General features: G+C 29.1%; 2 protein-coding genes across 2 annotated transcripts in view; both read left to right on the top strand.

Annotated features, from left to right (window-relative positions):
* Positions 1-25465, top strand: part of LOC113383450 — a 64723-nt gene that overhangs the window by 1172 nt on the left and 38086 nt on the right. The gene's annotated exons all lie outside the window — the stretch shown is intronic.
* LOC113383451 (vacuolar protein sorting-associated protein 13-like) overlaps positions 16668-25465 on the top strand; it is a 20617-nt gene continuing 11819 nt past the window's right edge. Inside the window, 1 exon segment of the mRNA XM_026621716.1 lies at positions 16668-16730. Coding sequence (XP_026477501.1) covers positions 16668-16730 — 63 coding nt within the window.

The raw sequence follows: 25465 nt of genomic DNA, 5'->3' as shown, positions 1-25465 counted from the left end.
ACTTCAAATTTGAAAATTTGTCAAAATAAATTAAAGATGGCTGATCTTGTTCTATATAATATATTAAACATTATTATAAATATATTGAAAATTAAGATGCAGATAAAATTAATTAATTATTTCTTTATTCTTGCCGGTTATCTTTTTTGACATGGTTAGATACGTTAGATAAAATCTGAATGGTGCCCCCTTGGTGTTATTCTGTTGCCGCCCTGTTATTTGTAAATTTCAAAAAACAATTTTGTAAATTTTGTTAAAATAAGTTAAAGGTGGTCTTATATAATATCAAATAAGTAAAAAAGTATGATGTAGGTAAAATATATTAATTGTTTTCTTCTTAATTCTTGTCTTTTTGACATCTAAAAAGTACCCCTTTGGCGTTATGTTGCCTGCCTGTCAATTGTTCTAACTTCAAAAAATCACTTTGAAAATTTGACAAATTAATTTAAAAATGGCTGATCTTGTTATATTATAACAAGAATAACAATAGTAATAATATTAAACATTATTATAAAAATTAAGATATAGATAAAATTAATTAATTGTTTCTTTTTTCTTGTCGGTTAACTTTTTTGACTTGGTTAGGTGAAATCTAAAAAGTACCCATGTGTTGCCTTCCTGTCAACTGTTCTAATTCAGAAATTCACTTCAAAAATATGTCAAAATAAATTAGTATTATAGCTATGTGTGTGAATTGTAAACCTGTGTGAATTCCATTTCTAAATCTCACGTAGTGGTATCATTTGTTATTCGTATGATAAAAAAATGAGATGAATTTTTAACCGATATTCATTTTATCCAGATGTTTTCGTGAGTCTCTAGTCCGATCAATTAAGAGGTAATTTGGTTTCGACAAAATATTTTTATTTCTATTTTTTATCGCACTACCTATCCCGAATATGAAAATATTAAACAAAAAACTGGTTCCTTTCTGACGTAGTTTCTCTTTGTTTTGTTGTCTAGCGTTGATGGTAGATTTTATCCAATAAGAATCTTATAGTTTGATACAATAAGAATCTTGGTAGATTTTATCCAATAAGAATAAGAAATAATCATATAGTTTGATACAATAAGAATAGTGGTAGATTTTATCCAATAAGAATTTTATAGTTCCATACAATATGAATCTTGCTTCAGTTATTAATTTTTTTTTAACAATATGAAAGTACAGAGTTTGGGTGCATTTTTATACACAGTACAGTGTATAAAAAGGGATTCGTACCTCTTACATGCAAGTCGGCCACAAAAAGGGTCATTTTCACTTGAGATCTACTGCTTGATATTAAGCTGGCGAAAACATTGGATTAGTTTGTGAGAGCCCGCCAATTAAAGTAAATTCTGGACTTATATCACTATAAATATGAAACTCAATGTTTTCTTCATGTAATAATCAGAAAAAAGATTAAAGAAGAAAATATATTCAGCAATGATATTATGTAGTGAAAATAAAAAATGGGTGCAGGATGTTAAGTTAAGAAAGACAAAGGGTTCTCATTATTCTTATGCCTAGATTTAATTTGATATTTTATAAAAAATACTATCAATAATCATAATTCATCATATTTTGTTCAACAATATAAGAGTTAATACAAAACACCTGGTTGGTTAGTTATTATATTTAATGTTCTATAATATTTTTTTTTTTTTTTTTTTTTTATTTTATTTTTATTCTGCAATCTATAAAAATAATTATATTTAGCAGAGAATGCTGACAAGTGTTTACAATTGGTTGTTTACAAATTAGCACATACGCCCAGTGGTGTATCTACTATAGTTAATATATAAAAAAGAAAAAACTAAAGACAAATATAGAGAAAAAAATATAAATATAAAAATAAACTATAATAAATCTCGAGGTATTTTCCTTTTGAGCCTGGTCGGCTGGCCTTCCTGGTATAAGTTGCATGCTAGTTGGTTTGGATGTGCGTCAATTCTATTCTTATAATTACAGGCAAACATTGATATATGTTCTTGAATTGTAGGTATACCCGTGTCTTTGTGGAGAATCCATGTTGGCGTGTAGTGAGGAGCGTTTAATATTTGCCGCAGGAATTTGTTTTGTGCTCGTTGTATTATGTTTAAATTGCTCTTTTTAGCAGTACCCCAAAGTTGTAATCCGTAGGTCCACACGGGTTTGATCACAGCCTTATATATAAGTAATTTGTTGTAAGTTGATAATTCTGATTTTCTGTTTAAGAGCCAATAATAATTTTTGAAGATTAGATCTATTTGTTGTTTTTTGTTCTTTATGTGTACTTTCCAGTTGAGTTTCCTATCTAAGTGAATGCCGAGATACTTTATTGATTCTTTGGACGGAATAATTTCATCGTTGAGTACAACTGCTGGGCAAGTTTGGGTGCGAAGCGTGAAAGTTATATGAGCTGATTTTGTGCTATTTACTTCTATCCTCCACAACGAAAACCATTTCTCAGCTAAGCTGAGATGGTGCTGAAGGCTGTTGGAAGCTGCAGTCGGATCTTTGTTTGTGGCGATGATGCACGTATCATCAGCAAATGTGGCTAAACTCGTGTCAGTTGAAGTTGGAAAATCAGCTGTAAAAATTAAAAATAGTGTTGGGGCGAGGACACTCCCTTGAGGCACTCCAGAATTAATTTTGGTAATATTTGAGTCCGTATCGGCGATGCTGACAAAAAAGTTTCTATTTTGTAAATAGGATTTTATTAATAGGAATAAAGAATCTGGTAAACATCTTTTAACTTTATACATTAATCCGGTATGCCATACTTTGTCAAATGCCTGCTTGAGATCCAAAAAAGCCGCAGAACAGTACTCTTTATTATGCAGCGCATTGTTAATTACGTTTATTATTCTGTGAACTTGCTCAATTGTTGAATGTTTGTCGCGAAACCCAAATTGATGGTTCGGAATAAAACTTTGTTCTTGTAGGATTATTTTAATCCGTTGAAGAATTAGCTTTTCAAATATTTTCGATATGCAAGACAATAAACTTATCGGCCGGTAGGAAGATAATAGATAAGGGTCTTTACCTGGTTTCACTATAAGGATTATTTTAGCTCTTTTCCAAGACTGCGGAAAAGTTTTCATTCTCAGTATAGAGTTATATATTATTGTGAGCATTCTAATAGCTTTTCTTGAAAGTTCTTTAAGCATTTTAATAGAAATCCGGTCTGGTCCAGGTGATTTTCTAGAATTTGCTTTTGCAATTTCTTGGGTTACTTCAGCCGCAGTAAAACGATTAACATCATGAGTCACTAGCGACGGTGAATCCTGAAGAAAATCATAAATGAATTGTTCATCATTAGAGTTGCATTTACGTGAAAATGGCTGAAATGTGAGGCGCAGGTGTTCGGCGAATGCATTAGTTTTTTCTTCTGGACTTCTTGCCCATGAACCGTCTGTTTTTCTTAAAGGAGGAATTGGTACAATTGGTCTTTTCAATTTTTTGGTTGCTTTCCAAAGAGAATAATTTGTTTCACTACTTGCAGAAAGATTATGTAAGTAGTTTTCAAAAGAAACATTTTTATAATTTATTATTAAATTTTTCAGGTTTCTGCATGCACTGTTAAATTTTCTTTTATCTTCGGGTGATCTAGTTATTTGCCAAATTCTTCTTAATTTCCTTTTCTGTGCAATGATTTTTTTAATATCTATGGGCACAGAGTGACTGTGATTGTGATTTAGAATAGGAGTCGATATTTTAGCTGCTGCAATTAATGTATTTGTGAAGTTGTTGATACCGATATTCAAATCATTCTCACTTTTTAATGGAATATTACAGTTAATGGTGTCTTCGATGTATTCTTGGAAAAGAAGCCAATCGGTAAATTTGTTTGTAAGCGAACTCATGACTTTGGTTGGAGTATTAGTGGAGTATTTAAGAATTACTGGTGAATGATCAGAACTGAGATCCAGACTTGAATTTATTTCAACACTCTCGTTTTTAATATTTTTGGCTACAAAAAAATCGAGGAGGTCTGGAATTTTGTTCAAATCAGTTGGCCAGTATGTGGGCTCACCCGTAGAAAATGTCCGAAGATTATTATTATTTATTGTATTATACAATTGACGGCCTCTAGGTGTTATTAGTCTAGATCCCCAAAATGTGTGCTTTGCGTTATAATCACCTCCCGCAATAAACAAATTTCCAAGGCTGGTAAAAAAAGTTGTAAACTGATTTTCAGTAATAATGTGCCTTGGCGGACAATAGATTGCCGATACTGTAATTTTGTGAGTCATTAGGTCAATTAAAACATTTGTCGATTGTATGTAGTCAGTATAAAAAGGTTCTGTCTCGTAATGTCTTATGTTTGACTTTATGATAATGGCAGTGCCACCGTGAGGTCTGTCGTCCGGGTGATTCGTGGTATATGTGTGATAATTAGGAAAACGAATATTGTGATTTGTCTCGGTAAAATGCGTCTCGGAAATTAGCATAATGTCTACGTCATTGGTAGTTAAAAATTGTTTGAGTTCATGGACATGATTGCTCAAGCCGTTCGAGTTCCATATGCAAATTGTTAGTTGCATAGACATAATTATTTTTTATTAGATAAAATTGTTGTTAGTAAATTAAGCATTATGCCCATTTGTTCTGTCAATATTTTAATCATGTTTTTAAGTTCTGTTAAGTCATTACATTTATTGTTAGTATTGTTTTCAGAGTTACTATTGTTTATTGAGTTCGTTGAGTCAGTAGGTAAAGTTGTGTTGTTTCTAGTAATGTTCTATAATATAAGATAGAATTCGTTCGTAATTTTTGCTTGCAAAGCATATAATCCTATTTTGTTCTATAAATAAACAAAACCAAATATATTATGTCCGTTATTAAACAGCACGACAATCGTCTTAAATTTCATTCGAAGTAAAGTCACAAGAATTCAGTAAACATTTACTATTTTGAGAAACCATCATTGTGGTCTACAAGGCGGTCAGTTGGTTCATAATATGGGTGTTCCAAATTTGAATAATTAAGAAAATAAATATCATGATTTATAATGTTTACATCGAACAAACAAATCGCCAGAAACGATCTAACGAACTAACCAAATCGATAGTGTAAACATTTCTGCGTTTAAACAATAAGATCACATCGACTTTTTTGTTTATGATCGAGAGCATATTTTAGGAAACTTCAAAGATTTTGAAACGAAACATACAGGAATGTTTTGGGTGCAGACAGAATACTTAAAGTTGCAAACTATTTATTTGATTGAGACAAGAGATGATGAATCCAATAAAACTGCAATTTAAAATCATATGTTAAAGCGTGCCAAAATGATATAAATTGCTTAATTTCACAAGTACATTCATTCTCTGTGTATAATGATCAAAGATCATAATAAATATGATAAATGGTATTTTTAAAAATAAGTTAGGGGTGTTCGTGAAGCTGCGGTTGAGTCTCTAATCTTGCAACAACAAGATTTTGGGTTCAAATTCTTAAATTCACCATTGTTGTTCCTGTGAGCCATCCTCCTAAATCTGCTAATTAATATTGGATTAATCTTTTATAAATTAATAATAAGAATCTAAAAATATGAGATATTATCCAGTATTCCAAAAGTATTTTTTTTAACTCTTGTATGTGATTTTTGAATTATCTAATGGATTTTATCTGTTTCAAATCAAAACCACATGTTCACAATTTTTCACGCCATTTGATAGTCACACTGTTTTAGACAGATCTTTTGTATTCTGAGAATGCTAATAATAGTTTTTGGGTCAATCGATTGTTTTTATAGTTATATAGTGTACTAACATTATTCATTATCATACATTATATAATCAAAAAGTTTTAATTGACAAAAAAAATTATACGTAAAGTATTTTTTGGATTTGGTCCGAGATTCCTATTGGAATTTAATTGGTATCCGATTGGGTACATTTTAATTTGATTTAAATCTAACATTCTATTTTATGTTGTATGAACAATTCATTACAGTAAAGAACTGCATCACTATACCTAGTTCTTGGTTTTACTCTTGTATAGGGTCAAATATATTTGTTTTTCGAAATTTTCGTAAAATTTAGCTATTTTTTTTATTTTAATACTTTTGTCTTATATTCTATCGATTTTGTGAAGGGGTGGTCGATTGATCACGTCAGGTTGAAAAGGTAGGGAGGGATTTGATTAAAAAAAATAAAATATCACGTGGGAGAGGGGGAAATAGTAAGATAGCACATGTTTTTATTTTTATCTGAATTAGAAAAAATCCAAAATTTTTCAAAATAATTTAATTTTTTTTACATTTTTTCTGTTTCTTTGAGGAGATGGGGGAGTAATTTTAAATATCATCACGTATCACCAGTAGAGGAGGGGTCCAAAAATCGTTTACGTGATTTATGGATGCCCCCAAAGCTGTATGTATATATATAAATTAGATTAGCAGAAAAAGAAAAGTGGAACTTTTGGAGTAAAATAATTAATTTTTTCAAAATTAATTTTTTGGAAATATTCTGATTGACTATTTATGAAATTACAATAACATATATTTTCTGAGTAGGAAACAATATGGACAAATTGAAGATTTTATTAATTATTAAATAATTAATTATTGCACATGTAATTTCATGCCGATTCTCATAATTTTACTATGAATATACTAATAATTCATATAGTACTAATCAATTATTTTCAACAAAACATTCTCATAAATTGTTTTGACTGTGACTGTGAATTTAAAAAAAAATCATGCAAATCTCTGATATATGTATAAACATATATCGATATAAATTCATATATATATATATATATATATATATATATATATATACATGTGTCCCATGCATAATTTGATGTTATCTGCGGAAGGTCACCTAACCGAGTCCCACGAGATATAAATAGACTCAGAAATAAAATATGTACCGAACGCACACAACTTTTGAGACAAATGTTTGATCGAGATATACACTTGTCGCAGCATATTCAAATCGTATCCCATTATACATTTAAATCTCCTATTGGCAGGTTGCAGACACCTGTCAGATCGAAAATAGAAGATTTCATATAATGAATTTGTAATTGACTAAAATTTGTTGCACTATGATTATATTTCATTTTTAATTTCCCGTAGGGTAAGTTATTGTAATGGGCCGAAAATCGAAATTGAAAACTTTTACATTTTTCGACGTTTTGAAGGTTTCTGAACATTTTGGCATACCTCAGAAAAAATGGATGTGTTTGTGTGTGTATGTATGTATGGATACAAATTTCCAGTCACGTTTTCGGGCACGGATTAACCGATTTGATTGGTTCAAAAACAATAGATTCCTATTGATAGGGAGAAGAGCTGATTAGTTTTTGGCAAAGGCAGGTCCAGCCGTTTCGGAGATACGGAGCAAAGAGTGCAGAAAATAGAAATCGAGTTTTTGAGAGACCGGAGTATCCGATTTGAATGATATAAAAACATTCAATTAGTAATGTTTGGGAGAAGTGTTTGTTAGTTTTTGACAAAGGCAGGCCCAGCCATTTTGAAGATACGGAACTAAATATGTAAAAAATGGCAGTTTTTGACAGAACTAAGCGTCCGATTTAAATGATTCAAAGAACTTTCTGCTTGTCTTAACAAAGTAATTGATTTTGGAAAAAAAAAATTTTTTAAAAAAATTTTTTGTATATCGAAAATAATTTAGATTTTTTTTTAATTCTGACTATAGTTCTAATATACTTTAAACAAATAATTTCAACTTCACAATTCAGTTTATATAATTCTTATAAATATTAGACAATGTTACAATATTAATAATAATCTATTTGAAAACATTCAGTATTCCTCGAACATTTTGTTATGGTACGGGAAGTTCCAGCAATTTGCCTTAAGGCTTGATGCCATACACTCCACTAGTTTATCATTGCTATCAAAAAAATTACCCCATTTTTCTTTTTTTTCTATATTTATTGGGCTCGCTTACTTATAGCATTTAGCACTTACATTACTCATTTTTAGTTCAATGTTCAAAATGATAATCTCATTCTAAAAATAATGATATATTTTAAGTTCTAACTATTTTGAGTTAAATCAGATGAAAATGGAAGAAATCATTTGGAAAAACTGTCGAACAAATATTTTTGAGCTTCAAATGAAGTCAATCTTGTTCGATCCGAAATAAAATTAAGTAATTAGATTTTTTCTGAGGCTGTTTGTCTGTATAAAACCAATCATGATAATTAAATATATGCTTGAAATAGTTCTAAATATACCAAAAATTTAAATTCAATTTTCAGGAGTGAAAAAAAAAATTCAACCATATAAAGCATATGCATAATCATTAACGAACCTAACATAACTAGTTTATACAGTAACAATTAATTAATTTTCAATAAAAAAAATTCGCAAAATTATTATACAAATACCTTATAAAATAAAACTAAATACCTTGCAAATCTCTAACATATATATTCCTTAGTAGATTCAACATAGGGTTGTATTGCAATATTAACATAAATGAAAATAGATTTAAATTGGACATCTTCCAATATTATAAAATACCTCAAAATTGATTGACCGACCATTACCTTGCCACTATAGCCTTCTAAAAGTTACATTTATATCTTATTTGAAACCCGAAAAGTATTTTTTCTTATATATTTAATAAAATATTTTTTATTCATATTGTGACGTGTGAGGGTTGAAGCCCCCTTCTTACGGTATTGCAATGACTGCTAAATATTATATTTTAGCATTGCGCTCCCCTTACGAAAAGGTTACTCCAACTCCTTAATCCGACTTCTAAGGACACCCTGTGGAACCTGTGGAACTAACATCACTAGCTGCATGATTGAAATGTATTTACTATCTTATTTAATAATGCCTTATTATTACAGGTGTGAGGGCATGACTGTATCTACGTACTGTCATGTCCTATGCCTAAACTCTAACGTACTAACAAATCTTTATTAATTACCAACGGACTAACGGGGGGAATAGCTAATAAACAATACTATCTGACCTTTGGCCTGGAACAGGTTCTTCTCCCCTGGCACAAAATACACACCACTATACATTAAGAGGGTCCAGAGACTCGCTTCTGGACCCGACCGACCTCCTCGGAGGATGTTACATTTGCTAGTCATCTTTTTAACCCTCGAGTTGGACCTTATATTGCAAGAACCCTAGTATATGTGGGTGGGGCATGCTTTTTTCACTGAGGGTTGTGTAATTCTTTGGGGACAATGCCAATTGTCGTTACAATATACTTCAAAGAGGTCGAAATATGTGCGTTAGTAATAGTAATATGCATTTTGAATTGTGAGTTCTGCAAGATATGGTAATTTAATGGATTGCAAGATATGGTGACAATTTAATGGATTTTTTTACTACTTTGGGATCCCAAGAATCGATGGTTGTTTTCAAATAATTAGTGCATTGACATTCAGCTTGAGATTTTTTTTTTAATTTCAATGTTATGCTTATAACCTAGGAATGCATTAAAAAAAAATCAGTTGTAAAACTATATGGTGTAATTAACACCTTTTTATTACTACATACCCTCATTTTTTTTGTATTTCGTAGTCAAAGAATATAAATCTTATGATCAATGCTCCAGCTGAGAGCATCGGTGTGGCTCAGCCAAAAAGGTGGATGAATAGTGTTTTTTTCAGTAGTTGGATTTTATTGAAGATAAACCTGTAGGTTCAATTGGGAATCTCTGGGTCCTTACAATAACGACAGCAATGACGTCGCATCTCGTATCATTTCATTTAAAAACGTTTATAAAACTAGTTTTATTCTTTTATTACATTCATAACCATTGTAGGTTATTTATAGAGCCGTTAGACCGGCGTCTTTCTGTTTTCATCCAAGTTGACATTTTATAAGCGTTTAATTATAAGCGTCTGCTAACTGTCGTCAAAAATTTTTTATAGACATTATTTTTAGTCTATTGTTTTCATATTTTATTCATAAAAATATTATTAATGCATGGCTTTGTATGCCATAACTTATATGAATGTCGTTTCATATTCATAATTTTATTTCGTAATATTTATGTTAATAATTAGGCACTCGGGGATTTTTGTGACGCTCATAAATTGGCGATGGCGATTGAATTTCTTGTCGAATGGTAGTATAATTTTACTGACCTAGTTAGTATTGTATCAATTTATTCGTAATTTTATTCTGCATATTTCGTCCGAATAAAGTTTTCCTGTATCTTTTACCACTTAGAAGAAAATCGAGAAAAACTGGCGAGAAATTGATCAGAAATTAACAGAAATCATGAAATTATAGATTTCTATCGATATACTGTAACCCTTTTGATGAGTTTTACTATAGCAAATCTGTTATTCAAGTTTTATGCTCTTTATTTTTTTTCTAGCTTCATACTAAATTTTTGAGTTGAACACTATATTTTTTTATAATTTATTTCATCATTGGTCTTGCTTTAGCATTTATCCACATTCATTATTAACTTCTCAAAGAAACTTGGTTTCCTAAAGATCCGATCCGATTTGCTTTCATTTCAAGTCATTCTGAATCGTTCGACACCAAAATTGGAAAACTATGTATGTGTGTATGTGATCTAAAATTTTATCTTTCATCAACGTTTTCTCAAGAACGGCTATACCTTAAGAAATATTCTTAATTTCAGAAATTGTCAAAGACATTTGTTAAACTTCGTAATGACTTGCGTTGATCATCTAAGTCGTTTCTTCACAATTACTAGAAAAGTGCAAAGTTCAATTTTGAAAAACGTAAAACTGTTCGAAAGATATCACTTGGGAGTCATGCTGATTAGTTTTTGGCAAAAAACGACTGGGCCGTTTGTTTGCAAAATTTTTTTGATTATTTCGACGATTTTTATAAATCAGAACAAAATTCAGAATATTGGCTGCATACTTAAGGACAAATAAGATATTGAATTAAGTCTATCCTTCGATTAACTCAGGTTGTCAGGTTATAATTTAACTATTGTAGCTGTGGTCTGTATGAAAAACTGATTTGTTGGTATTATTTATGTATTTGTTGCAAGTTCTTATTGCACTAATGATGTGTCACTGAGTTCTAATCGAAGAAGATATGTTTATTGATTTTTAGAAGTGAGAAAAATAAGTCCGATCTAAATCCTCTACCCCCTCTCCAGGGTTGGAACCATCCGGTGTTAAAACTCAATGCCATGAAGATTGCCAATGTAATAAAATGAGAATACGTTCGAACAGATATATCAAGGCGATTTCTAAGATTTAAAATTGCACTGATTGGGATTTAATAAACACTTTTTTCTCAAGATTAACAGTTGAATTATATTGACTTATATCGATACAATTGAATAGTTACAATTTGAACAGTTGCTAAATCTAAACTCGTTTTAATTAGGTCGATTCTTTACATATATCGGGTAGCTCTTGCAACTTTCAGTATATTAATTATCAAGGGAATATTATAGTGCCAATGGTATTTATTTTAGGGACTAGAATTCAAAATTTTTTGGTCTCTTTGAGAATAATTTATGGCAAATGCTATAAGTCGATTGTATACACATATCGAGAAGCTCATACAAGTTGCCTTAAGGCAAAATACCACTTCCGCCAAGATACATTTTAAATTTCAGTATATTAATAATCAAGGGAATATTAAAGTGCCAATAGTATTTTTTTCAGGGACCTGAATTCAAAATTTTTTGGTCTCTTGGAAAATAATTTATGGCAAATGTTATAAGTCAGTCATCAATCGACGTACCAAGGAAAATAGTTACATGACTCGTTCCCGCGGTATTTCAATCATCACTTTTTTATAGATTTGCTTCTGGTGAATGATGTAAAACAAATGGTTTTATTATAGATAAATCTTATTTTTATATCATTTGCTGCCAAACATTTTTGTAAACCGAGGTTTATTACGCGTTCATTGGTTTTTGGATAATTAATATTGATTCATTTACTTGTTTACTTTATTTGCTTCATCTGAAAGAGACTAACCATTACCACCACCACTAACAGTGACGATATTGTAAAAAATATTTAAAAATGCATCTTAAAACATGAAATCTAGCAACGTACTAGGGTTTTTATATTGATGATCCTGTTTTTATGCAACTGGTACTTTTGGTACTGTAGCTGACAACTTCAAATCTTTTTTTTTTAATTATTGTTACATCAGCAATCAGAACTCTACTTTAAATTCAAATCTGATGGAATTATTTCTCGGTTTATTTGGATTTTGTAATAATAAGGTACAAGCTGAATACAACCTATTTCGCAATGATATCTTCTTCGCATTAAGTTGAATAAATGCTTAAGATAATTCTTAAATACATGCTTAAGATGATTCTATAATTCTTGCATTTAAGTGCAACGGTTATTAGATAAAGTTCGCTCAATGGCAGATCTATATGTCATGTACATTCTCTTATTCTCAATGTGAGAAACGGATTCATATAGTTAATTCAACTAATCTCATACTGCCGCACCTTTACCTCATTCAGCATTTTGCTTCATCTGGTTGCTGTTTTATATACATTTTATTCTTTTTTCTTCTTTTTCTTAACAGCAATCAGAATCTTACGTCCTGGACTGAAGCTTTTCCTTACTTCGTGTTTTTAGATGGTAATCCAGTGGTTAACCAATCAAATTTGATGATTATATCATCAGAATTAATCTAATAGGGCTGACTTAATTGGTGCAGCAATGTCGGACGAGACAAAGGCTATTTTTATTTGGAAACATATTGCTATCTATATTTTCAAGTAAAAACCATTGTGACTGCTGCTTGACAACAGGCTGCTCGAAGCGGGTCTCGAACCCGGTACCTCTGAATCAAGTCTTGTCGCTCTTAAGCGCTTACTTTACTTAATACATTTTCTTCAAACCAATTTTTTTTTTAAAACACAAATTAGGTTTGGCTGCCCCTACAATGATTTTGATAGATTGGAAGAGTTGTAAGTCATGAACATTTTTTTTATTCCTATACGAGAATTGGGTTTCTACTAGAAACTTTCTAGTCTCTGCTCTAACTGCCGCGTCTTTTACCTGAAAATTTAACTTCAACTGCTCGAAATAAATCTATTATTAATTGTTCTTAGTAATTTTTGGTGAAGTTGTCTGGAAAGTTCTTCGTTAATCAACGATCAAGTTTTCTTATGGTCTATAAACGAACATCTATTGGATTCAGCTTTCTGTATTTTGTATTCTTTCATCTGGATGGTTCTACATATATTATTTCAAAATCAACAATATTTTATTTAAACATACCATAAATTGGTACCGCTGGTCTCTATTGAATATGCATAGGGACCGAGATATTGAAATAAAATATTAAAAAAATTATCTGTATAACACTGTATACCATGGTGTGTCTGACTTCTCCATGGGTACAATAAAATTGTGATAACAAAGTATTAAAGTATTGTCATAAGTATAAAAATATCTCTATAAATTTCATTAGGAAATATATTCTGATCTATTATCACAAGTGAAAATAAATATCACTACCGCTTGATATCAGGTTGCACGCAAAGCAGGATTTAAAAAATCGTGTCACATTCATAACAAGGGAAGTACGTGGGGTCAAAGATTAGAGCCTTCGCTCTGTTTTCATGAAGTTTCCAATTCCAATGTCTATGCTATGAACAAGAACAAATAATTCTTCAATCGTTACATCAAGCAGTAGTGATATCAGTTCTTACTTGAAAATTTATTACCTACATATGTTTCCAAGTGAAGAGAGCATCTTGATTCATTGCTGCAATATGCATCAAATATATATATATATAAATATATATCAAATTTTACCACAAAGAGGTAACACAACTATTGGGTTGCATTGTATGAAACTTATCACGTGGCAGTTAGTAAAACATTAAGAATAGTTCTGATTGCTGTTCAAAAACAAACAAAAAATATTAAAAACAAAATGCCTCTAATCACTTCATTTTCGATTACAATAATCATAAATAAACTTATAAAAATAAATTATGGCAAAATGTATTTGTAAAAACAATAAGCTCTTATAAAAATATATGGTTGAGATAAGAAGTAATAACTTAAGAATTATTTATTAACAGCGTTGTTGCTGATTCGCATTGTTCAAAGTTCATATTTTTCATTGCATTTCTCATTGAATATAAATATATGCAAACTGCATTTGGCTATGCAAATAGTTCTTCAATCGTTGTGGAATGGTAATATTCTGATAACTTTACCAACATGGAAAAATCACTTTTACCATAGTCATTAAAAGGTATAAAGTGGCTACTGTTATAAATTAAAAATAACGTATTTAGGTATTTACAATTTTTTAATACATATATAAAAAAAAATCATGTATCCATGTCATGCCCCACAGAAACGTCTTGAACAATTTTTAACTTCCCGTAGGGTAGTTATAGTAATCGCAAAAAAATCGAAAATGAAAATTTTTGCATTTCTCGACGTTTCAAAGGATTCTGAATATTTTGGCGCGTGCGTGTGTTTGTTCAGATACAAATTTTCGTCGACGATTTCGAGAACACCGATCAACCTATTTAAATAATTTAAAAAACATTGGATTCGTACTGATAAGGAGACGTGCTGATTAGATTTTGTTGGAGGCAGGTCTAGCCGTTCCGAAGATACGGGAAAAAAGTGCCAAAAACGGTAACACGGTTTTAAAAGAACAGAGCGTCCGATTTTAAAAATTCAAAAAACATTTTACTTGTATTGACAAGATGAAAAAGTGATCAAATTTCATTAAGGCAGGTCTAGCGGTTTCGGAGATCTATTGAAAAAAGTAAAACAAAAAGGCATTTGGCGGTCAAAAATGATCATTAGACATATGAACATCAAATTATCAGATATTTTATAGAGATTTTCACAATAAGTATGAATTTTGTTTACATTCCTATGGGTTCCGTACCTATGTTTATCCGTTAGACGGCGACGCGGCGCTTACGCGCTTTGACATTTCGCCTCTATGCTGTTAAAGCAGTACGATTGCTTTGAAAAAAAGTTCAGAATTTCCAAACTATGCCAAAATAAAGAAAACTTTTTTTTTCAAACAATTTTTTTTTGTTTCTCAAAAATCTAATTTTTTCGAAGTAAATTTTTTTCAAAAATGTTAATCGCTTTTAAAAAAATAATAATTATTGGTACGGGAAGTTCCAGCAATTTGCCTTAAGGCACGATGCCTTAATTGCTTTAAGACAGAATTCCACTTATAGTTTATAATATCTTATACATATTCATATGTAAGTGGTAATCGTTAGAATCGTTAAAGATTTGTTAAGAGTGTATATCGACATTTTTTATTTGTAATGATTTTAATATAATTTTTCATTTTAATGATATTTGATATTTCGAGTTGAAATTGGTTTTAAAATTTAGCTCTTAAATTTTTTACGTTTATTTTTGCTGGGTTTATTTATCTGTTTTCTCAAACAATAGTATCATAAGTTTTTAGCTAATCTAATTATAAGATTTGTCAAACAAGTTTAGGTCAAAGTACTATGTAGGAATTCCGTAAACTTTGCCAAATCTATTTAAAGTTCTGTCAATAAATTTTGACATTCAAACAAGATTGCGCGCGGTTGTAAATTTTTGTATAAATACAAATACGTGGTTATGTAGTGTAAACACATAAAAAAGTAATAATCAACCACGAAGGAATAATCTTTTATTTATTTATTATTTTTTATGATTATTGGGCACATATTATATATGTGAATACATATTACTATTTAATTCGAATCCTGATTATTATTTGAATAGCAATCATAATTGAATTCAATGTGCTAAATGCAGGGATGCATTTTATTCTACCTACAGCCCAATTGGGGTCTTTTTTCTTTAAAAAGAATTTTGTACTCTACATTGTTACTTTATGAAATTATATTTTTTTATAGTTTTATGTTTGATGTGTAACCTGTGAACTTTTTTTTACTGTGCTCCAATTTGCATGATATTTTGAAATCTCTTAAACAAAGTTAGATGACTATGTCTCTAGATGAATTCTAACTATATTTCGATAATCACAACATCCTAGAAAATTCCCTTAACAAACTTCAAGAAGATTTATCAAAATCCGAATAATCGTTTAGGAGGAGTATCCTTTCATAGATCATTACAGAACAATTTTATATAAAAGATATATATGATGATAGTTTTGTAATTTGTATATTTCTTCTCTGTTTCTCTTTCCCCTTTTCTTTCTCACAACTCGCTCCCACTCCTTCACTACACTTGCGTGACTACACTTTCGTTGTAACCTTGATCAGTGTCCATAATGCACCGCTATTAATAACATAAAATATAGAATGGCAATATGTGATCTTTCAATTTCTTGTTTGTTAATATAATGGTATATTATTATTTTTAACTATATTTCTATAAACACAACATCCTAAAAAAAATCCCTTAACAAACTTCAAAAAGATTTATTAAGTTTAGGAGGAGGTATTCTTTCATACATTATTTCAGAAGATTTTTATATATAAGATATATATATATATATATATATATATATATATATATATAGATATAAATATTCATAAATCATTTTCTATCATAAATTACTTTAGGATAGTCACATTTTTTTGCTATGACGAATAGTGTTTTTTTATAAATATACGCATAATTTATAATGAACTTGTCAGACCGTTGGTTTCAGTGCCATATTTTAAGTAAACATTTGATAAGAAACTCTAGTAAGGTTAAAACTTTAGATAAAATAAAAATATTTCTTTCAGAAATAGTTTTTGTGATAACCATTGAAATGGTCATGGTTTTAATGGAAGAGTTTGGCAATCAAATATTTTTCTTTTTGAATAATTATGAGGTTTGTAGTTATAGCTTTTTTAGATTATATTAATGTAACTGTTTTAATAATAATATAGGTAATTAGATAAATATTATAAAAAAATCTGTCTAGATCTTGTGGCCTTCCAAACCTAATGTTCTTGGTTTCTCAGACAACCTTCTATAAAGCAGTATTGATGTTAGTTTTTTACTTCGAAAAATATTGTTCCAAGTGAAAAAGCATTTCTGGACATTGCTGCAACATTACAGTTAGATAGAACTTCTATTTTCTAACATCACTACTGCTCGATATAAGGTTGCCTGAGGAACAAAGAACTTTAGAGTTTGAAGGCCAAAAGCTCTTCCCATTGAGCTATAAACAAACATACATTAATTTATACAATTTTTTTAAATATTTAACTAATTAACTAAATATTATTATTAAAACAGTTAACAGTTACACATTAATTCATTAATATAATCGAATAAAGCTCTTCTACTAAATCCAAACTCTTCTACTAAAACCATAATCAGGAACAATTGATTGTGTTTTTGTATATATGGCTGATGTAGGGCTCAATTTTTTTTTTCTCAAAAAAACATTACTTAATAGCAAAATAATAATTCTTGGTCATGTTCGCGGAAGGAAAAGAGAGATTCAATTTCAGTCAAAAAGTTAAAATATGCTCTATATAAAGCCCTAACATTTTTTACTAAGCAATTTAATTTTACTATCATCGTTTTCTCCATAGCCTTGGTTATTATTAGTCAAATTCATTAGTCATCAAAAATGTTTACAAAAAATTTCCACTAAACTTATTGTAAATAAATATCTCCTTATGTTTCAATGAAACAGTATGTGATATGTTCCATAACACTCATTAATTAATCTTTGTCATTTGATATACTTTCAACTTTCGTGGAAATATGAGACTTTTAACAACTATACTTTTCAGTTTATAGATGTCGTCATTGCCATTTTAAATATAAATATGAATTATTGTGCGTTGTGATATATGGATTTGTTTACACGGCTTGATCATGAATTTGTGGGATTTATGTCTAATGAAGTCTACTTTTGCAAATACTAGACCATACTAGACCTAGTTCGATAATAAAATTATAATTACCCATGAAATATCTGAATCAGGTGTATCATTATCAGATAATCTGATAATGTTATATACAACATTTTAGGGTTTTCACGGGTTTGAAAATGATTTTATTGCAAGGTAAATGTATTAATAAATTCTTTTTGTAGCGATAAAATGGCTCAATGTCTACTTATTTATTAAGGGGTCGCAACCCTCACTTTTGAACAATATGAACCTAATTCCAAAATTTTATGCAAATTGGAGCACAGTAAAGAAAAATTAGAGGTTATACCCTTTTTTTCCTCTATTTACTGCTCTATATATACGTTGTGAAATTCAAATATTCAAAGGCGGGCTAATATAGCCAAGATATTATAAAATATAATCGGATAATAAAATTCTTACTAAAAGTTAGTAATTTTGATAAAAAAAGATTTATTTAAACACACATGATTTTTTATTGCATCCTTAAATAGTATTTCTATTTTTAAATCATATCTAAATTATTTAGCATGAAGAACATTACGTCCCGGGTTTGACCTGGTCACCTTAGTGCAAGTTACTGCCCATTAGGTTCTTATCCAATCAATTATTGACCTGTTATTCAGTTGGGTTGAGTTCAAGGAATCTAATTTCATTATTCTGTATCTTTGAAGTAATATTTTTGTATTTTCTTGAAAATACACAATGGCATTATTTTGACTTGTATACCTAAAATGTCATAAAACTGCCTGTGAGACGAGAAAGCGACCGCTTCCTTCCCAAAGCAAAAACGCCAAAAAACATTAAATGTCTGCAGGAGTCAACAGGTTTAATACCAGTTTAGGAAAGTCGGATATGACAAAATCTCCGACACAACTCCGCTCGGATTAACTCCGTGGGAGGAGTTGTATCGGAGTGATAACTCCGGAGTGAGTTAACCATCTCTAGGCACTAACAAAATATTTAATTTAAATAATGTTAATTTCCTTTTAAAAACCATAAATTCCAAAATTGTTTTTGTATATTGATACGTGTGTTTAACTAAACATAAATTGTTGTGGTTAAATAATGAATTCGCGTGTATGCAATAAATTATAGTAACAAAGAATTATTTTTGCCACGTGCAGTTTGGCTTGTACTTGCATGCACCAATTTAGCATCTTGATTGATTTTGTTTTGATCTTCAATTTGCTTATTCATTAGGCATGTCTTGATCTAGTTAGTTATTCATTTGCTGACAATCGACAAACATAAATAGAAATAGGATAGGGCGGGGCACAGAGGTCCAATTTGACTTTGAGCAATTATATTAAAACATTTATAATAGAACAAATAACACATCAAACAAACAACTATCTGACTATGTTCAGTAAAAATCTTAGCTAATTACATAATTCATCATTCTAGAAACCTGTTTTTTTTTTGCTATTTTTCAAAAATTTGAAACTAGGTCCATTGTTTTATTTTATTTTAAAGGGTTTTTACAAAATAATAGCTACATTATTCAACCAATCCAAAATTTTAAATTTCATGGGTGCAGAGATAACACTGTATATAACCTTGATCTAGTAGTTTGTCAGAAATATTCATCAGCAGAGTTGGTATAACTATTTATTTAAATTTTCTCTTGTAAAATTGCAAATTTTAATTTGATTTACTTCTGTATTTTTACACCTTAGTCAGGTTGAAGGTTGGTCCCTTTTACCTCACTCACGTGTAAGCTTTTATAGAGGTTATATAAAAAACTGTTGAATCTAACTTAAAATTGATAATACATTGTATAAAACAATTAAATAAAGTTTACTTAAAAATTATATAAAGGTCTGAAAAACTAAGAAACATTTATTATTTATCAGCTATTCATTTATTATTTATCAGCAGAATTAAAGCTTTATAGTGCTATTATTCTTATTAGACAGACAATGATGAAATTATTTTTATATTTCAAAAGAATATTCCAAAATCAGCCCAATTGAATTTTTTTTTGTATTAATTTACTTATATCAATCAAAATTTTAATAAAAAAATAATAGAGAAATGATCATAATAAAAAGTAGATTTAGAAAAGTCACTTTTTTTTAACAAAAATCATGTTTGTTTCTTATCTCTATCAAATAGTTGCATTCTGAAACATGAAACACATCGCAAGGAATCCTTTCTAGAACTCATATTTTAGAAAAATATTGTTATTAAGTACTAGTTGGTACCCATTTTTCTAATTATATGAGAATTCTAGATAATCATTTAAGCAACATACGCCTATTTTATTGGCAATTTGTTTCTACTTTATTTTCCATTTTTTGTCTCTACAATTTTTACGCCTATTAAATATATCAATTGTTATGCAGTTTATAATAAAAACATATCTACTATTTTATCCAAAGTTCGGAATCGAAAATTTAGTGTTTCATACATTAATAATGCAAAATCTTCCATGGTGAATAGGATACTTTGAGGTACTTACTCCAAGAAAAAAAAATGTAATGGGTTGGTGGATCCATTTCTTCGAAAACGACAGAAAAATCTATAGATTTTATATAACAAATTTTATGGAAATTTTCCAAGAAATTCTAATATAGTTCGATATTTTTAGATGGGAGTTGCTAATGAAAAAGACTTTTAAAATAAGGTAGTACTTCGAAAAAACTTTTTTCTGATAAAGTTTTATATTCGTATTTATAGTCATAAACGAAAGACATCAATTTCATAGTTGGTTTTTAGTCAATTATTAAGTAATTTTTACAATTTTTAGTAAATTTTACAATTGTCCTAAAAATGAACAACAAATGGACAAATAAAAACAAAATCTTCATGTTACTTAACATATGTTGAAGTAACATGAATTTCTTTTTTAATCTTGCCCTGAGAGTATTTATGAAATATGACATTTTTTGTTTCATTAACGATCTTGATAAAAACTTATATTAGAGAAGTTCAGTTTATATTTATATTTCAAATAAGTGTATGTTGTCTCACATTACCAAGAATTTTTTCTGGAATTTATATACGTAAGCATTTTCAGATATATATATATATATATATATATATATATATATATGTAATTTATTTTGTGTAATGCAATCTCCATTCGTCGCAACTTCTTTGATAAGGAATTGCATTCAAGAAAAGCCAGTTTCAATGTTATATCCACTCTAGAGCAATAAAATGTAAAGTACTCGGGATCAAATATTAATCTACAAATTTATTATACCTTATTAATATTGCAAAACACATAAACACCTATTAATCTTGACAGCTGTCCGAGAAAATCTCATTGATAAATTAATGATATCAATTATAAATTTTTATTTAAAAAAAAAAGATCTTAGTTTCATCTCTTTATTTTCTAGAAAAAGGTCTTTTGTATCATGTCTTACGTAGGCAATATGTATTGTTGTAATTAGTGATGGTTACATTATAATTACTTTTATCCACAAAAAAATTGCCAATAGATTAGGCAAATGTTGTATTTGCTTAGATAGTTATCTAGAATTAACAAGAATAAGTGGATAATGATAGTAAATACATAAAAAATAATTGCAAATGTAAAATATGATATTAAAAAATACAGGTATTCATTAATCAATTTTTGATTATTATTTACCAAAAATATAAGTTGAAAATTTGCCAAAATTAGTATTTACCCTACGAGGAGTTAATAAAGCAATGACACTGATGATGAGCAAAAATAATTTAATACCGCTCCAGAGAGAAAGAAACTGTTTTTTTTTCTTAGCATATATTTATGCATTTTTTTCTGGTTTTTATGCATTTAAAGAGTTTATTTTCAATAAAATATCTCTTTTTTATTTTTTGTTATTTTATTTAGGATCGTATGACCATTTAGAGAGAGAAATGTAGGTCTATATTTTTGTAAATCCATATAGATCCAACCTAATAGACATTTTTTTGACTATTTACTCTATTAAAGTTGATTTTGGTTTTCGTTGTTCTTCAAAGATTAAGACATCTTACCTTCAAATCATTTATATCATGAAATATAGGTTGAACGCGATTTATTTTAGGAAACATCACATTTGGAAGCATAAACAATATGGGAAATTCTATGGAACACTCATCTTTTGTATGACTATTATATATATATATATATATATATATATATATATATATATATATATATATATATATATATATATATATATATATATATATATGTATATATTTATATATATATATATATATATATATATATATATATATATATTATATGTATCAATTAATAATATGCAATGTGTCCATATAATCCACCTACGTTAATATAACAACATAAATATTACTTTATGGACATAGATTAAAGTAATTCTCATAAACGTTTTATACATTGATAATACAAATGTTACTGTAACAAAAATGACAACTCGGTCTGGTAACTTATTATTTATTGTTCAATTGGGATATTCCCAAAATAAAGTGTACTTTAATACAGACATCAACTGTAATTTTTTAACATCTATCAGAACTACGTGTTTTATGAACTATGTTTACTACCTATCGAACTAACCAATCTTAATCTAGAATTTTTGCTCGTGAGGCAACCCAACGGTCAACCAATAACTATAGATTCTCTTTTTTAACAGCTATCAAAACAACGTGTTCTATGACCTATTTCTTATCATACATCCTGACCTAGTATTAATCCTTGCCTAGTACCAAGGCAACCCTTTGGTCAACCACCCTTTTTTGTAGTATGTATTGCTTTTGTAGTATGTATTATTGCAGCAATGTTTATGATAGGCGATTTTTACTTGAGATTATATTTCAGCTTTACAATCTCAAGTGAAAATTTTATATCATACTGATTGTTATCGAGCTGACCAAGAAGTCGAATCCGGGCCTAGTTTGTGCTTGCCTACGTTCTTAACCATGACATCACGACGGGCTAACAGTATTCTTTTAGAGTAGAGATTTATACATTTTTCGAAGCGAATTTTTCAAGAATTTCAAATCTATTTCTAATTAATTTCAAATCTCGAACATTATAATATTATTATTCAAACTATCTGCAATATTATTATAATAAATTTTCTTTTTACATTGTTGTCAATTGCATAACTTAATTTCATTATTAAGCTTGGTGTAACTTTAGTTGGTCTAATTTTTTACTATAAAGATTCTAATTCTGAACCCGTGATAATATAAATATAAATAATAATGGTAATATTAATAGTGGCGAATATAGGGCTTCTGGGCGAAGGAGGGCCCCAATGAGCGTTTTATGCAGTTTCTTTATTTTGTTAGAAATCTTTACTTTTTCTAAGGGCTTATTAACAAATTTTTATTCGATACTCTGAAAAGCAATTACCTTGGCATTGACCATGAAATGTAAGAGACATATTTTTATATTCAAAATTAATGTTAGTACTAATTTTGTATTGGGTTTGCCCCTGGGGAAGTAGTTACAGCTATGGGATTTATCGGAAATATGAGTTTCGATACCTACCTTGGACAGCCTTATGTCAAGCAGCTGTGTCATGTTTTTACTTGGATATATTGATAGCAATATGTTTTCAAGTAATAGTAATAGTAAAGTTCATTTTATAGAGATAGGACAACTGTTTGGATTGCCATCTGTAAAAACTATGTAGTTTGTGAAGTCAAATCATCACAACAGCTTATAGGATCCTTTAGTTCTAAAAAATATTGAATTAATTACGTTGTTCATTGGGGGGCGTCCATTAATCACGTGAGCAATTTCTAAGAATTCTTAAACCCCCCACTTTATAATATTTAAATTTAAAATCAACCTCCCTTCTCCTCACACCATCACGTGTATTTTAGTACCTAGAAAAAATAGTAAAAATTTAATTTTTTTTTTTAATTTTTAAATTTTTTTTTAAATTGAGGTAAAAAATAGATACACCTGATTTTTTACTAGAATCCCTCCCCCCTCCTCTACGTGATATTTTGCCCATTCCCTCCCTTCCTCTTTAAGGCTCACGTGATTAATGGACGCTCCCTTGTCTTTTTAAATAACATCAACAAAATAGACTATTTTTGTTAATTCTATTTTCTTAGTTTTTTTATACCACTGTGTCTCTTTATATTTTTAGACATACTAATAAGCCTAATTCAAATTAATTGCAACGTATTCATCAAAAATGATATGTTTAGATTTTAGATTTTTTTTTAGAATAGAAGTAGAAAATAAATACACGTGTTTTGTTACTATATCCCCCTCCCCAAAGTGGTATTCCGTGATTTTCTGTCAACCCCTTTCCTCTCCCTTTAAGGCTCACGTGGTCGAACGACGCCTCCTTGTCTTTTTAAATAACACCAACATAATAGACAATTTTGTCAATTCTATTTTCTTAGTTTTTTTTCTATGCCCCTGATTTCTTTTCTATGTCTTTTTATATTTTTAGACATACTAGTAAGCCCAATTCAAATTAATTACAACATATTTATCAAAAAGTGTTTCATAATTTCCCAGACATCTTCTGATGGGATAATTAACATTGTCGTATAACTAAAGCCGCTTTTAATTATTCAACTCCGCGCCCACTCGTCTTTTAACTATTCATAATTGTGCGACTCGACCTTTGCGAAATCCCTGTCATTGAATATAAATATCTCTTAATTCTATAGAAAGTTTTAACCTATAAATAGTATAAGATTCACAATCTAAGCCCTTTTTATAAATTGAATTCTTACTCCGATTTTAATATTTCATCCAGTTTTCATGAAAACTGATCAGTTTTTTTTGTATATAAAACTTGTCAACATTCTCTGCTAAATGTAATTATTTTTATTGAATGCAGAATGAAAAAATCTGTTCACATACACATACATACACACACACATACATACTTTTTCCAAATTTGGTCTCATTCGATTCAGAATGGCTTGAAACGTCGAGAAAACATAAAATTAGCGAATCGGATTTTTTGATGAAAACATAATCTTCTCCTTCGGGAAGTTAATAAAATAAAAAAAATCGAATATGTTTGTTTTACAAATTTAAACTTTTAATTTCAACTTCAATAATTTTAAATGTATTATTTTCTATTTCTTTTATTAATTACAATCTGTATTATACAAAAAAAAAACATTCAGTAAGTTTGGGAATATATGGACAATTAACATCTATTCTAAAAGGTTACTTATTAGTAATCCTTTTAAACATTAATAAATAAATGAAATTAAATTGTTGTCATATGAAGAAAAATTGAGAAAACAAATAATGATAAATAAAAAATAAATAAATATTAAAGTAATTGTAACTATAATAATTCATCGAGGTTTTTTATAGTTTTTGAGTGGTTTTCCAATTTTAAATATATGGTAATATTTTCAAGCTCTTTGGATGAATTCTGAATAAATCGTTGATGGTATTTTTTGTTACATAGTTATAAAATGTATTAAAACTCTCCTTCGATACTCAGGTTGTTGGGTTATAATTCAACCCTTGTAGCTGTATTAAACACTGATTTGTTTGTATATTATGTATTTGTTGCAGTTCTTATTACAATCACTGATTTGTCACTAAGTTATAATTGATGAAGATTTATTTATTGGTTATTTATTATACATGTACATGTATTATACATTGGTTGTTTATTATACCCCTCTACTAGGGTTAGCAACCATTCCGTGTAAAGCTTAATGTCCTAAAGGTTGTCACCTTCATGGCCAATATAATAAAACGAAAATAAGTCCAAATTAAATACTAAAACAAATT

This window comes from Ctenocephalides felis, unplaced genomic scaffold (assembly GCF_003426905.1).
Source record: "Ctenocephalides felis isolate EL2017-DRISC unplaced genomic scaffold, ASM342690v1 CF-g0.4_SCAFFOLD_03570, whole genome shotgun sequence".
Taxonomy (NCBI): domain Eukaryota; kingdom Metazoa; phylum Arthropoda; class Insecta; order Siphonaptera; family Pulicidae; genus Ctenocephalides; species Ctenocephalides felis.
This window is presented reverse-complemented; position numbering and strand designations above follow the sequence as displayed.